Source organism: Heterocephalus glaber, unplaced genomic scaffold, assembly GCF_053883595.1.
Source record: "Heterocephalus glaber isolate CG9 unplaced genomic scaffold, H.glaber_assembly_v1.0 deba00001564, whole genome shotgun sequence".
Classification (NCBI taxonomy): Eukaryota; Metazoa; Chordata; class Mammalia; order Rodentia; family Bathyergidae; genus Heterocephalus; species Heterocephalus glaber.
The window spans coordinates 15,044,532-15,057,513 of record NW_028258351.1 but is presented as its reverse complement, the minus strand read 5'-3'; the positions used below and the strand labels follow the sequence as shown (position 1 = coordinate 15,057,513).

General features: G+C 39.7%; 1 protein-coding gene and 1 pseudogene across 1 annotated transcript; one reads left to right on the top strand and one right to left on the bottom strand.

Moving 5' to 3' along the window:
- Positions 1-2,185: 2,185 nt before the first annotated feature.
- On the bottom strand, positions 2,186-3,121 carry LOC101716187 (putative olfactory receptor 3A4). Its single transcript, XM_004857202.2, has one exon. The coding sequence runs from the start codon at positions 3,119-3,121 to the stop codon at positions 2,186-2,188; it is 936 nt and encodes a 311-aa protein (XP_004857259.1).
- A 7,031-nt stretch (positions 3,122-10,152) lies between these two features.
- Positions 10,153-12,076, top strand: LOC101715844 (zinc finger protein 639-like; annotated as a pseudogene).
- The last annotated feature ends 906 nt before the right edge of the window (positions 12,077-12,982 follow it).

Sequence of the window (12,982 nt, the reverse complement as noted above, 5' to 3'; positions counted from 1 at the left end):
TTTGCTACAACAGACCGAATTCTTTGAGAGTAGAGACTGAGCTTTTCTCTTTGTACCTTATTGTCCAGTACAGTTTCTCGCATTTAGTGGGATATCAGTAAGCATTTGTTAGGTGAATGAGCAAATGAAAAGAATTGATAGATAGATGATAGATTGATAGATAGATAGAGAGAGAGAGAGAGAGAGAGAGAGAGAGAGAGAGAGAAAGAGAGAGAGAGATGAGTGTTACAAAGTGATCTTGGTTGTCAGTGCTTGAAATTTCTCCAGGTAAGTGACTGTGAAATCTCTGGGCTTTATAATAAGCTGTGTAAATTCAATTAGGCCAGGTGTGATGAGTAGACATTTTCACAACCCAATGAGTAGATTGTTAAACATAATTATTTATTAACAAGGAAATAACTAAGAGATAACAATTACCTAGAACCTGGTACTTAATTATTATATTCTACAATATTACCTTCAATAAATATTTAGATGACTACTTTCTCTTAATAAATATGTCACTACATAGAAGATCAAACATCAAACATCTCTGTTATTACTGTTTGTTTTTTCACATTTCTTAGCACCTCACTCCTTCAAGGAGCTTTTTATTCTTCAGCATCTTAACCACCCTTCCTTTTGCTGCTGTTTGGCTGCAATCATATAAACACAGTTTCTGTCATCTCAAAACAGAATTCAGAAATACGGTCTCCATTATCATTGTTTCTCCATTGGCCACTTTACCATGTCTTACTTTTCAATCTTGCTTAACTTCCCTAAAGAGTTGTCTTAATCTGCCACTTTCATGTTTTTACTTCCCCTTCCCTGGATCTCCCCTGCACCCAACTCCTATCCCACCATTGCTCTCACAGGGCCCTTGAGAAGCCCATGCTCTGCTTGGATGCCACCTCTCTGGTCTTGGCAGATGCCCACTCACCTTCCAATGCGTGGCTCTCTCTCCATTTCCCCATTAATAAATTAAGAGCACTTCCACATATATAAGAAAAGAGACAAATATCTTAGAAATCTATATGCTTATATAAAAATATATATCTTTATTCATGATTCATTTCAAATTAACAAAGTACTAAATTTTAATATTTGGCTCATCTCATTAACAAGCACAGAAGTAATTGATAATTGCAAGTGTCAATTTATTCAACTTTTACTGATTGCCAGTCTACATATAAAAAATTTCTTATTTTTATAAATATGTATTATTAATAAAAATGAAAAATTATATGCTAAATGTATGTGATGATTATCTTCCAATTATGAAATTATGGATGATTTTAATTTTAATCTTTTGTACTTTCTAATTTTGAATAGCATGCATTTTATTGTGCTGTAGAAACAACTGTTTGGATCTGAATATTGAATACATGAAGTATCTTTCTGTCTTACACCAAAGGACGTATCTGATTTTAGGTTTATGCTAAAGTAGCAAAGTTCTCCATTCAGTCAGGGAGATTTTCACATAAGAAGTAAACCTGTTTCCATAATTAACTTTATTGCACTTATTTTACATTGTTGGTGGACCAATATGAAAATACTCGGTCCCACCTTTATGGCTTTTCTAAACAGTGCCTATTCCCTCTGAACTGGATTTTCAGTTGAATTCTTTTTATTGGTTTATTTATAAAATGATATCCAGCAATTCCCTTAGCCTGTACCTGCTGCTTTGGAATAAATCATTCTCAATTCATGTTTTCACTTACTTAAATATATTTTCCCATCACACTGTTATTACTTTTCTTTTTTAACTCTTTATTGCCCATCTCACTGCTTCTCCTTAAAATACCCATCCTCCTAAAAATGATTTATTTCTCTAGGGGGAAATATTTTCAGATGTAGTTTTCACCTCAAATCCAACCTCTGATATTCACTAGCTATGGGAGTTTGGCTAGGTGACTGACCCTCTCCAAGGTATAATTTGTAAATCTGTACCTACCTCATACATTTAGTAAGATGAAATGAGCTAATAGAGGCCAGTCACATAGAACAGTGCCTTGCACATGGTAATCACAAGGTAAGGTGTAGCTTATCATTCTGTTCATTGAACTTTCCCTTTCTGTTCTAAGTCAATTTTTTATCCCATTGCATCAAACCAACACTCTATTTCAATTAATTACAATAATTCTTGGAAGCAGTAATGGAGCCATTATATTCCTTAAGGTTGGGAGAAACAAGTCACACTTAGAAACTACCTTCCTGTAAAAATCCTCCACAGGGCACCCTTCACATCGGGATTCCTCAGGCTGTAGATGAGTGGGTTCAGCATGGGGCTGATGACAGTGTTGAAGATGCCAACACCCTTGTCCTTGTCTGAAGCCTCCACTGAACCCAGCCTCATGTAGTTGAAGACGCCTGTCCCATAGAAGATGCCCACCACGGTGAGGTGGGAGCTGCATGTGGAGAAGGCCTTCTTCCTTCCTTCAACAGAGCGGATTCTCAAGACTGCAGCTACCACATGGGTATAGGACACTGTGATAAGGACTAATGGTGTCACAGCCATAAAGGCTGCTGCTACAAAGAGCAACTGCTCATTCAGTTGGATGCTGGAGCAGGAGAGCTTGAAGAGCTGAGGGAGGTCACAGTAAAAGTGATTAATGACATTGGGGCCACAGAACTTCAGGGTAGACAAGGCAACAGTATGGGCCACTGCATTTGTGAGGGCACAGGCACATGACATGCCCACTGAAGCTTTCTGGATTTCCGGGCCCATGCGGGTGCTGTAGGTGAGGGGCTGGCAGATGGCCAGGTAGCGGTCATAGGCCATGACAGTCAGCAGGAAGCAGTCTGCCCCAGCCAGGAGGTGGAAGAAGAAGAGCTGTGAGAGGCAGGCCCCATAGGGGATGCTTCTGTCATTGGATAGGCATTGCCTCAACATGGCAGGGACGGTGACAGTGATGCACCCAACATCCAGCAGGGACAAGTTCCCCAGGAAGAAGTACATGGGGGTGTGGAGTTTGGGTTCCATAAGGATGGCAGCAAGGATGCTGAAATTGCCACCAATAGCAGCTACATAAGCAAGAAGGAAGATGACAAAGAGCATGGGCTGTAGGGCTGGAGAATCTGTTAGGCCCAGCAGGACAAACTCAGTCACAAATGAATCATTTCCTGAGGCTCCCAATTGCATCTCTCTCTTCCACCAGAAGGAGACTGAGCAATGTTCAAAGATGCCAATGATGAAAAAACCAAGTGAGGTCTTGATAACAACTTCCAAATATAGCAGTGTCAGGACACATACAATTAAAGGGAAGAATATTAAAGATTGAAAAGGAATAGGAAAAGACTTGATAAATCTGACTCTTAATGGATAAAAACAATGGGACTAGAGAGACCCATAAGACATAGAAGAATTGATATAAAAGTCTTCAATATGGGATCAAAACTTTAGAAACAAACGAGGAACAAATGTGCATTTAAAAGTTAGAGGGAAAGATTATTTTCCTGAAGCCAAAGTTTCAGGAAGGAAAGTACAAATGTGCACATTATGGAGTGACTGTAGTCTGGGTATATATTATTCTAAAGGATGGAAAATAAGCCTCAGAAAAAGAGGAGGTATGGTCCCCCAAAACTGTGTCTCTACAACATCCATAAACATGTGTCATCAAACAGTTGTTCCTTGGTTGTCTCTAGGGGACTGGTTCCAGAACTCTTCAGGTACCAATCTCTTCAGATGTTCCAGTCCTCTATGTGGAATGGCATAGTGTATGCATATAACCTGGGTACATCCTTCCATAACATAAAATCATCTCTAGAATACCCATAATGCCTATTAAATGTATTTGCTATATAAATAGTTGTCATCCTGTATTGTTTAGGGAATAATGACAAAGAAAAAGTCTGTACATGTTTGATACAGGCACAAGTTCTTCCAAATATTTTCAACCCCTGCTTCATTGTATCCATGATGTGGAAACCACAAATATGAAGGGTCAGCAACACTGAGATTACCACTGTAGCCCAACTATTAAAAGGTCACTCTGTGAAACTATGAGCCTTGGTTAGAATTTTTCAGAAATAGATGAGATGCAATGAAAAACAGTGAAATTAAGTGAAGACACATCACAGAAGACATTTCCAGTTCCAGAGCTGGTGACTACTAACTTTTTAGATTTTATAAGTAGTAGGATTATATTGCATTTTCCCCCACAGACTCTAGGAACTTGGGCTCTCAAGTATTGGTATTTTACTAAATAAGAAGAATATAAGAAGTGATTTGAGGAGGGTGAAAATTTTAAAGTCCAAGCTCCCAGTTGATTGATCGGATAGCAGTTGAGTTGCCTCACTAGATACCCAGCTGAATGCTTCAAGGACTGGAGTCTTAGCTCTTCACTCTTTCGTCTCCTGACTCTCATTATATATCATCCATGCCATGTACTATCATGGACCCGGTGACCAGGTAAGAAGCATTGACCACCCATAAGCATGGTCACTTACATGATGCTTCTTCAGCACCAAAATGTCACTATAAATTCACAGCAATCTACCTCAACCTCTGGCTGAAGCATAAATCCTAAGTCACCCACAAGGAGCCTAACTCACAGAGGAAGAGGCTGGAGTGGGAGATCCCCGAGGGCAAAAAGTATGAGTAAAAGGAGACACTTCCTCACGAACAATGTCCTCAGAAGAAGAATGGATGAACCACCATCACAGGATCTCCCTTTCCTGCATGGACAAGTTCTTACCATTACCACAAACTCAGTATTTCTAAAGCTGAACTCCCCTTCTTTCATCTGACTTCCCCTTGACAGCATTACTTTGCCCTACCTTCCCACCTTTCCAGTGCATGGGGCTTGAAATTTGTCTTCACTGCCTCTTCCCTTCCTCCTTCCTCCACTGCCAAGCACCCAAGCTCCCCTTGAACTTTTGGAGTGGAAGAGAATCACTCTTCCAGGGCCAAAGGATAAACTTCACATGTATGGAAATCAAGTTGTCAGCCTGAAGCAAGGGGTCTGGGATTGGCACTCACCCAGGTAAGGGGTCAGGCACTTACTTGGGCTTAGAAGGAGGTACAACCTTGCTAGACTAATGATCCTCAGGGTGAAGAGTTTATAAATGATAAAGAGACAAACAACTGGGCTTACATCATTTTCACACTGGGATTTTTTTCTCCTCAACATCATTATTCCTTAGAGTCCTCAGAAATTAGTGCCTGGGGGGACTGCTTTAGCCAAACACATAATGATCTCTAGAACTTTTTAAATGTTTCTAACTTTCTCAAAATGTTTTCAAGTTTGACTTTCATGGATATGACAAAATTTATTCCTTTTTTTTAACAAATGTGCTTTAAGCACTTATGAACCAGCATTATTGTTGCCAGCATATTATAGAGTTGAAAGGAATCTCAAAAGTCTTTCAGTCTAGAAAATCACACAGTGTTAGGTAAAGAGTTGAGATTTTGGATTTGTGGTTTATTCCAACTCATCATTTTAGGGTAACAAGTGAGAGAAGAGCAGCACTGACTCATGACTCTCTAGCATTGCTTTCAGCATGAGGCTGAGAGCATGGTGGAATCCAGGATAGATCTCCTCCTATTTTACCTCTGAAGAGGTGTCCTTCCCATCCTATCACAAAGTGACCTTATGTCACAGGTTCACTTTACACCCTCAACCATGGTCTTCTAGTCTCCAACAAATGTCTTTTTTTTCTCTCTCTCCGTTCCTGCAGACAATGCAGACCCCATGGTATCCTGACCCTGAATGTTTTCCATCCTCATGTTTCCACCACTATAAATGCAGATAAAGGTTTAGAGCATCTTGTTGACCAGGACCAACCTACTTTTACTAACTTCCAAGAGTGACTGGAGGCATCAAGTACAATGTTTAACAATTTTTTTCTCATTACTCAAGTGCCCCCAGTAGTTTAATAATATCATGGTCCAAGCAGAGTTGGCAAAAATTAAAATGGTTGATATTTCTGTTGACAGTGGTCCATGGAGCAGGACCTGTAGGTTACAGAGCCCACATAGAACTTGTTATGTGCAGCTTCTTCCCCTTTGATATTAAAGGCTGTATTTGCTCCCTGGAAAGCCTACATTCTTCACACAGTATTAACCCAGAAAATTTCATCCCTGAAGGCCAACTATAGGTCTTAGATCCAGAAAGCTGTTCATGAGTGTCTAGGACTGGTAAGATTCCTTTCCTCTCTATTTCCATAGCAATCTGATGGCAATGCGTGAGAGATCCTTAATTCTTATCTTCATCCCACACACTAAGCTGTTGTCTGTAATATATAACTATGTTCTGGATTTTTCTACCTGAATATACCACACCAATTTCAGGAAGTCAAAATAGAATGCATCATTTTCCCTCTTTGTACAAAATGTGAGCATATCTGCACACACACACACACACACACACACACACACACACACACGTAAGAAAGGGTGAGAAGACCTGCCATGGTTATACTCTTAAGGCTAGGGATAGTTTGATTTAGCTCTTAACTCAGGAGAGATGGAGAAGATGACTACTTCTTGCCTTTGACAGGCCCCTGGATCCTGAGCAAATGAACACAGTGGTCTTGTTTAGGATCGAGAAACCAACATACCAGTTTTCTTAAAGATGAGGCTGATGTAGACACTTTGAAAGCTGGAGAGAAAACACTGCACTCAACTCACCTTAGCCCACTCCACGCTTTCACCATTAGCACTTTTCACAATTTACGAATTTTATTTTCTATAGTTATACCTCTCGATAAAAATGTCAATGATACCAAAGTAAATGGAATAAAAACCATAAGTCCTTCTCCATTTCCCACTGCCCTCCTCAGTCCTATTCTCATCCATGGAGGTAGTCACTGTCCACAGTGTCGGAGATGTCCTCTAGTACGTTCTTCATCCATATGCCTGTCATGTTATTGAACTTTCTAAACTGAGTAATATGCTGTGGATCATTTCATATTAATACACGAAGTTATTCTTTTTTGAAAATATATGTTTTTATTAAAATTATGAAACACAATTACTCATATTTGCATAGCATAGTTAAAAGCTATTCATATTAGAACAAAGATTAAAGAAAGCTTTGCATAATTTACAATTCTTCATTTATTTTTTGTTTTGAGATTTTCTTTTTTGTTTAAGCTTAGACTCATATACTGATAAATGCACGCCAGGCATGAATGTAAGTGATTTCTTTGCAAGCATGGGCTCATTAAATCCTCAAGAGCTATTATCTATCTTTTAAAAAAAATTGTATTAGGATATGTTTGCTGTACATAATGTTTACATGAGCTCGCAGACTTGGAAAGCTACAGGATTTCCCATTCTAATTTTTTTTTTTTTTTTGGTACCAGGGATCAGCCTCTGGACCTTGCATTTGCAAGGCCCCTGGATCCTGAGCAAATGAACACAGTGGTCTTGTTTTGGATAGAGAAACCAACATACCAGTTTTCTTAAAGATGAGGCTGATGCAGACACTTTGAAAGCTGGAGAGAAAACACTGCACTCAACTCACCTTAGCCCACCCCACGCTTTCACCATTAGCACTTTTTAGCACTTAGAACCACTAAGCTAAATTCCTGGCCCTGGATTTCCCATTCTAGAGCTCTGTGCCAGCTGTTACTGATTAAATGCTCTCTTTAATTCTTTGCAAGAAGGGATATTTCTTTGAGATTTGCTTTGGCAACTTTTCTTATTTTTGAGGAGAAATGATATGGCAGTTTATGCAAAAAATCAGGAAAGTAAATCCTTATAATGCAAAATTCAATGATTGTCTTTATTAAGTGAGATGAAATTTTCTTTTTAAAAAATTTTCCCTTTATTCCTTTATGCAATTCTAATATTGGGCCTTTTGAGTATTTTGAAAACATTTAGAAATGTTGCTGACATCCTATGTAGGAAACATTTCTTTTCATAGGTCTTTCTTTCTATCATCTATTAATTCACGAGACTGAACATCCACTATCTACTCAGCACTATGCCAGGTGTGTCTGGAGGACACAGTATAAGACATGGATCCAGTGCTTACAGATCCTATGACAGTTGGAGAGAGCAGAAGAGCTGCAAGAGCGACAGAAATGATTATGTTGCTTACTTGCTATGTGAGCCAAGGTCTTTCAGAGTCACTCAAGATCAGCAACTCCAAGCAAAAGGAAGCATGAGTCCCCTAATTGAGGCTGTGGTTGAGAGATAAAACATTGAGAAGTGAGATCAGAAGGAAGAAAAGGAGGGCATCCCACACCTGACAAAGATCAGATTGAAATAGGGGTAAACAGAAAGAAATTAGTGACCTTTGGAGAATGAGGTAACATTGGGCAGACACTGCCACAAAGAATTAATGGGCAGCGTAGACAGCCCTGAGCTGGAGAGGAGCACAGGGCTCAGGAGCTGTTGAAGGAACCCTGATGGGACAGTTCAATCCTGGATGAGAGGCAGATGTCTTCAAGAAGACAAGATGGTACAAATAAGTGACTTCAATAGAATGTTCAACAGAGCCCAACAGTTTGCCAGATTTGGAAAATGACTGTGGATATAGCTTTATTGGAAACCATTTTATTGGAAAATATATTTGAGGTTATATGCTTAAGAAAAAATTAGCACATAGTTTCAGTCCATGATCAAGTGGTCCCATTGTTTTTGGCTCCTTATAGGGTCTGATGACAATGGCAGAGCAAAACCATTTACCTAACATCAGGCAGAAAGCAAAGAGGAGGAGAAGGACACAAAGGTGCCATAGTCTTCAAGGGCATTCACCAGGGGACCTGCCAGTAGGTTTCACCTAACAAAGGTTTCACTGCCTTCCAACCTGGGCACGTGGGCCTTTGACACATGGACCTTTGGGGGACATTTAACATTCAAACTATAGCAGGATGGTATGTGGATAGCTAGAGGAATTTTCTCAGTGACCATATTCTTCCTTTGGCTTTCAAGAGTTTTTTACACCTCTCTATCCAGGGGTTCCCTGTCCACGCTCCATCCCGCAGGAGAAAACTGCTCTTGCCTATTATTTGGTGTGATGTTTTTAGTAGAGGTAGGGAAAATTAGTCACTTCTGTTGCTCCAGCCTATCTTAGGATGATGTCGTGAGTGAGACTTTCACAGCATTCCTGTCCTGATCACCACCCTTTGGTAGCAGAACTCTTCCTATTGACAGAGGATCTTGGGACAGGCCCTTGAGAGGGAGTGAGAGTTGCTACCCCTCCCCAGGAGTAGCACATCTCTGCTTTCTCAAAGCAGAGCTCAAACAACAAATATGTAACAAAAATTAAGAGAAAAAGAAATCAAGGGTTTGGTGTATTTCTCAGTGGTGCAGAGCTTACCTAGAATGACCATGGCCTAGGATCAGTCTCTAGCACTACAGAGAGAAGGGGGATAAGTAGGAGGAGGAGAATGAAAGGAGGAAAGAGAAAGAAAGAAAGAGAGAAAGGAAGGAAGGAAGGAGAAAGAAAGAAGAAAAAACTAAAAAGAAATTTACATTGAGAAAAGAAATGGACAATGGACAATGGAAAACTAGTCAAAGATGACCAAGATAAATTGAATAGTAGTCAGGTAGGATATTGAATTATCAGTGTCATGCAACCTCAATGTGTACTCTTAAAGTGTAAGCCACTCTTGTACTTCCTATTTGAACACTATAGGCAATTGTCCCGGGCATAATTTTTGGCATTTATTTATTTATTTTTATTAGTACATGTTTGCAGTACATAATGATTACATTCATCATAGGAAATTGATACATGATTTTCAGGTACAACAAGAAAGTGTGAAAGAAGAGCTTTGGGGGGCCTGCGATGGCGCGGAGGCGCCGGCAGGGGGCGCGGGCCTCCCCCGGGTTGGAGACCGGTGGTCTATCCCAGGCCTGCGCGCGGGGGCCGCCATCCCGCCCCCGGCCCCCGCCTCACCTGGTCACCTCCCGCCCTGGTGGCGGCACGGGCGCAGGCACAGACGCGTCGTTGGTGACTAAGAACTGGAAACAAGGGGCAGCTTGCTAGTGGCAGTGCTTAGCAGTGAAGATTTGCGCATGTGTAATTATCCAGTGCCCAGGAATCAGAAGACATGTATTGTAGTCCCCGGTTCTGCCACTTCTCGGTTGACTTGACCTGCCCTGAGTCTGTGTCCTCATCAGTAAAAATGAGGCATTTTTTTCACCGTCTGTGGAAGCTTCCCTATAATTCATTTTTTCTCACTGCAATATTAAGAATTATATCAAATTGAAAAGATATGAATGAGTATCCCGAAAAAAGAAAGAGGAAGATTTTACACTCTTCTCGTTATTCAGATTCCTCTGGAATAAGCAGAATTGCAGATGGGTTCAGTGGCATTTTTTCTGATCATTGTTACACTGTCTGTTCTATGAGACAGCCAGACTTAAAATATTTTGACAATAAAGATGATTCGGATACTGAGATATCAAATGACCTACCAAAATTTGCAGAAGGAATCAAGGTCAGAAACAGAAATCATAACTACCGGGTTCCCAGTCCTGTAATTAGAATTCTAGACCACACTTCCTTTTCGTTAGAAAAATCTGCTGATGTTGAAATTTGTGATGAAGAGTGTGACTCACCTGAATCAGTGAACCAGCGAATTCACGAGGAGAATCCTATAGAAGTACACACTGCCGAAGATGTTCCAATTGCGGTGGAAGTGCATGCAATTTCGGATTATGATATAGAGACAGAAAACAATTCCTCAGAAGGCCTCCAAAACCAAACTGATGAAGAGCCACCCACTAAACTTTGTAAGATTCTTGACAAAAGCCAAGCTTTGAATATAACTGCCCAGCAGAAATGGCCTTTACTGAGAACTCATAGCAGTGGCCTCTATAAATGTGAACTTTGTGAATTCAACAGTAAATATTTTTCTGATTTAAAGCAGCATATGATCCTGAAGCATAAACATACTGATTCAAATGTGTGCCGAGTGTGCAAGGAAAGTTTCTCTACCAACATGCTTTTGATTGAACATGCCAAACTACATGAAGAGGATCCCTGCATTTGTAAATACTGTGATTTTCAAGACCAGCCAGCACATTGCAGACACCCACTTTAGTGATCACCTCTACTGATGTGAGCAGCGTGATGTGCAGTTCTCCTCGAGCAGTGAGCTCTACCTACATTTCCACGAGCACAGCTGTGATGAACAGTACTTGTGTCAATTCTGTGAACATGAAACCAATGATCCAGAAGACTTGCACAGGCATGTGGTAAATGAGCATGCATGTAAATTAATAGAATTAAGTGATAAGTATAACAACAGACAACATGGACAGTAGAGCCCCATAAGCAAAATTACTTTTGACAAATGTAAGAACTTCTTCGTATGTCAAGTATGTGGTTTTCAGAGTAGACTTCATACAAATGTTAACAGGCATGTTGCTATTGTTATGGAAATCTCAGAAAAAAATACAGAGACACAGAATTCGGATAAAATAAAATTTCTTCTCGGGAGTGGACGGGAATGCCAGAAACCAGTCTGGTCAGTATCCGAGCCCCCTTTGTTCAGTATTTCCATTTTTATATCCTTTTTAGTCATTATCTCCTCCCTGGTGGTCTTTGATATGTAAATACAATTCCAGTTCCTATTTACAAGTCACAGACACAAGATAGGCCATATACATTGTAAATTCACCCTGGCATGGTAACTTTGTTAGGTTAATGAAGTTACTGGTTAGAGTCAGATAATCTTCACCTTAAACAAGGAGTTACAGGAAAAGCAAATCTTAAAAGAATACATTAGTTATTTTGCTTCTACAACTACCTTAATATTCAATCTATTAAGTTATCTAAAACTTTTCCATATCACTATTGAACATACTAAAATATTTCCTCATGTTTGTGATGACTGTGGTAAGGGCTTTTCAAGCATGCTAGAATACTGCAAGCATTTAAATTCACATTTATCTGAAGGGATTTATTTATGTCAGTACTGTGAATATTCAACAGGACAAATTGAAGATCTTAAAATTCACTTGGATTTCAAGCATTCGGCTGACTTACCTCATAAATGTAGTGACTGCTTGATGAGGTTTGGAAATAAGAGGGATTAATAAACTACCTGCCAGTCCATGAGACAACTTGATTATTTTCTTTGTTTTTACTGACATTATGTAAAATAATAAATTCAACTTTCTGGAGATGTTAAAATGGATGACTTTAAACACAACTTACAAGATTTGCCTTTAACAAGTAATAAGTTTTTTTATTGCCAAAAAAAAAGTGCTTTGGGGATTTATTTATCGAAGTTATGGATGCACTAAAAGATGATATGCTAATACATTTCCAGTCAGCCACTGAGTAACACACTAGTCACATGATAAAGTTTCCTATATATTGTTTGAGAGAAATATGGGGGCTACGTGTATTTCTTATCCCCATGGGCTTGCCTTGTACAGATTCAAAAGAGGACATGTTAAATCTAAGCCTAGTCTTCATCTCTTTGTTGCAGGAGGCCTTTTCAGTCCTGGCTCTGAACCACTTGTCTGTTCTGGGTTGTTCTGTTTCAACATATTGGGATCCGTTACCCAGGAAACATCAGAAACTGCATGTAGTCCCTGTAGTTTCTGACTGTCTTGAGGAGGGGCCTAGGTGTGGAAAAGCACAGAGGAAAACTGAAGTTCTAGCACTAGAGACCAAGACTAAATATTAATTTGAGGGACCAGAAGCAGAAGGAGGCAAATTTCAAAGTAAGAATGTTCAGAACCATGGGAATATGTGATCAAAGAGAAAATAAAGAGGGAACAAGAGAAAGAAGGTGCTGGAACTTTCATACTTGTGAATGATTTCCATTTCTTTTCTCATTTTTTATTCTTCTTTTGTTTTTTCCTGGTATGGGGAATGAGAGCTAGGGTAGTTCTGCCAATGAGCTACTTTTCCAGCTCTTTTTCGTTTTTATTTTAAGACAAGATATTGCTAAGTTTCCCAGGCTGGATTTGACCTCATGATTCTCCTGCCTCAACCACCCTAGAACTATGATTATAGATGTGCAGCAGCACATCTGGATTATACTCCACTTTTATTGGTTCACAGATACATGTTTCCTGCAATGGCCA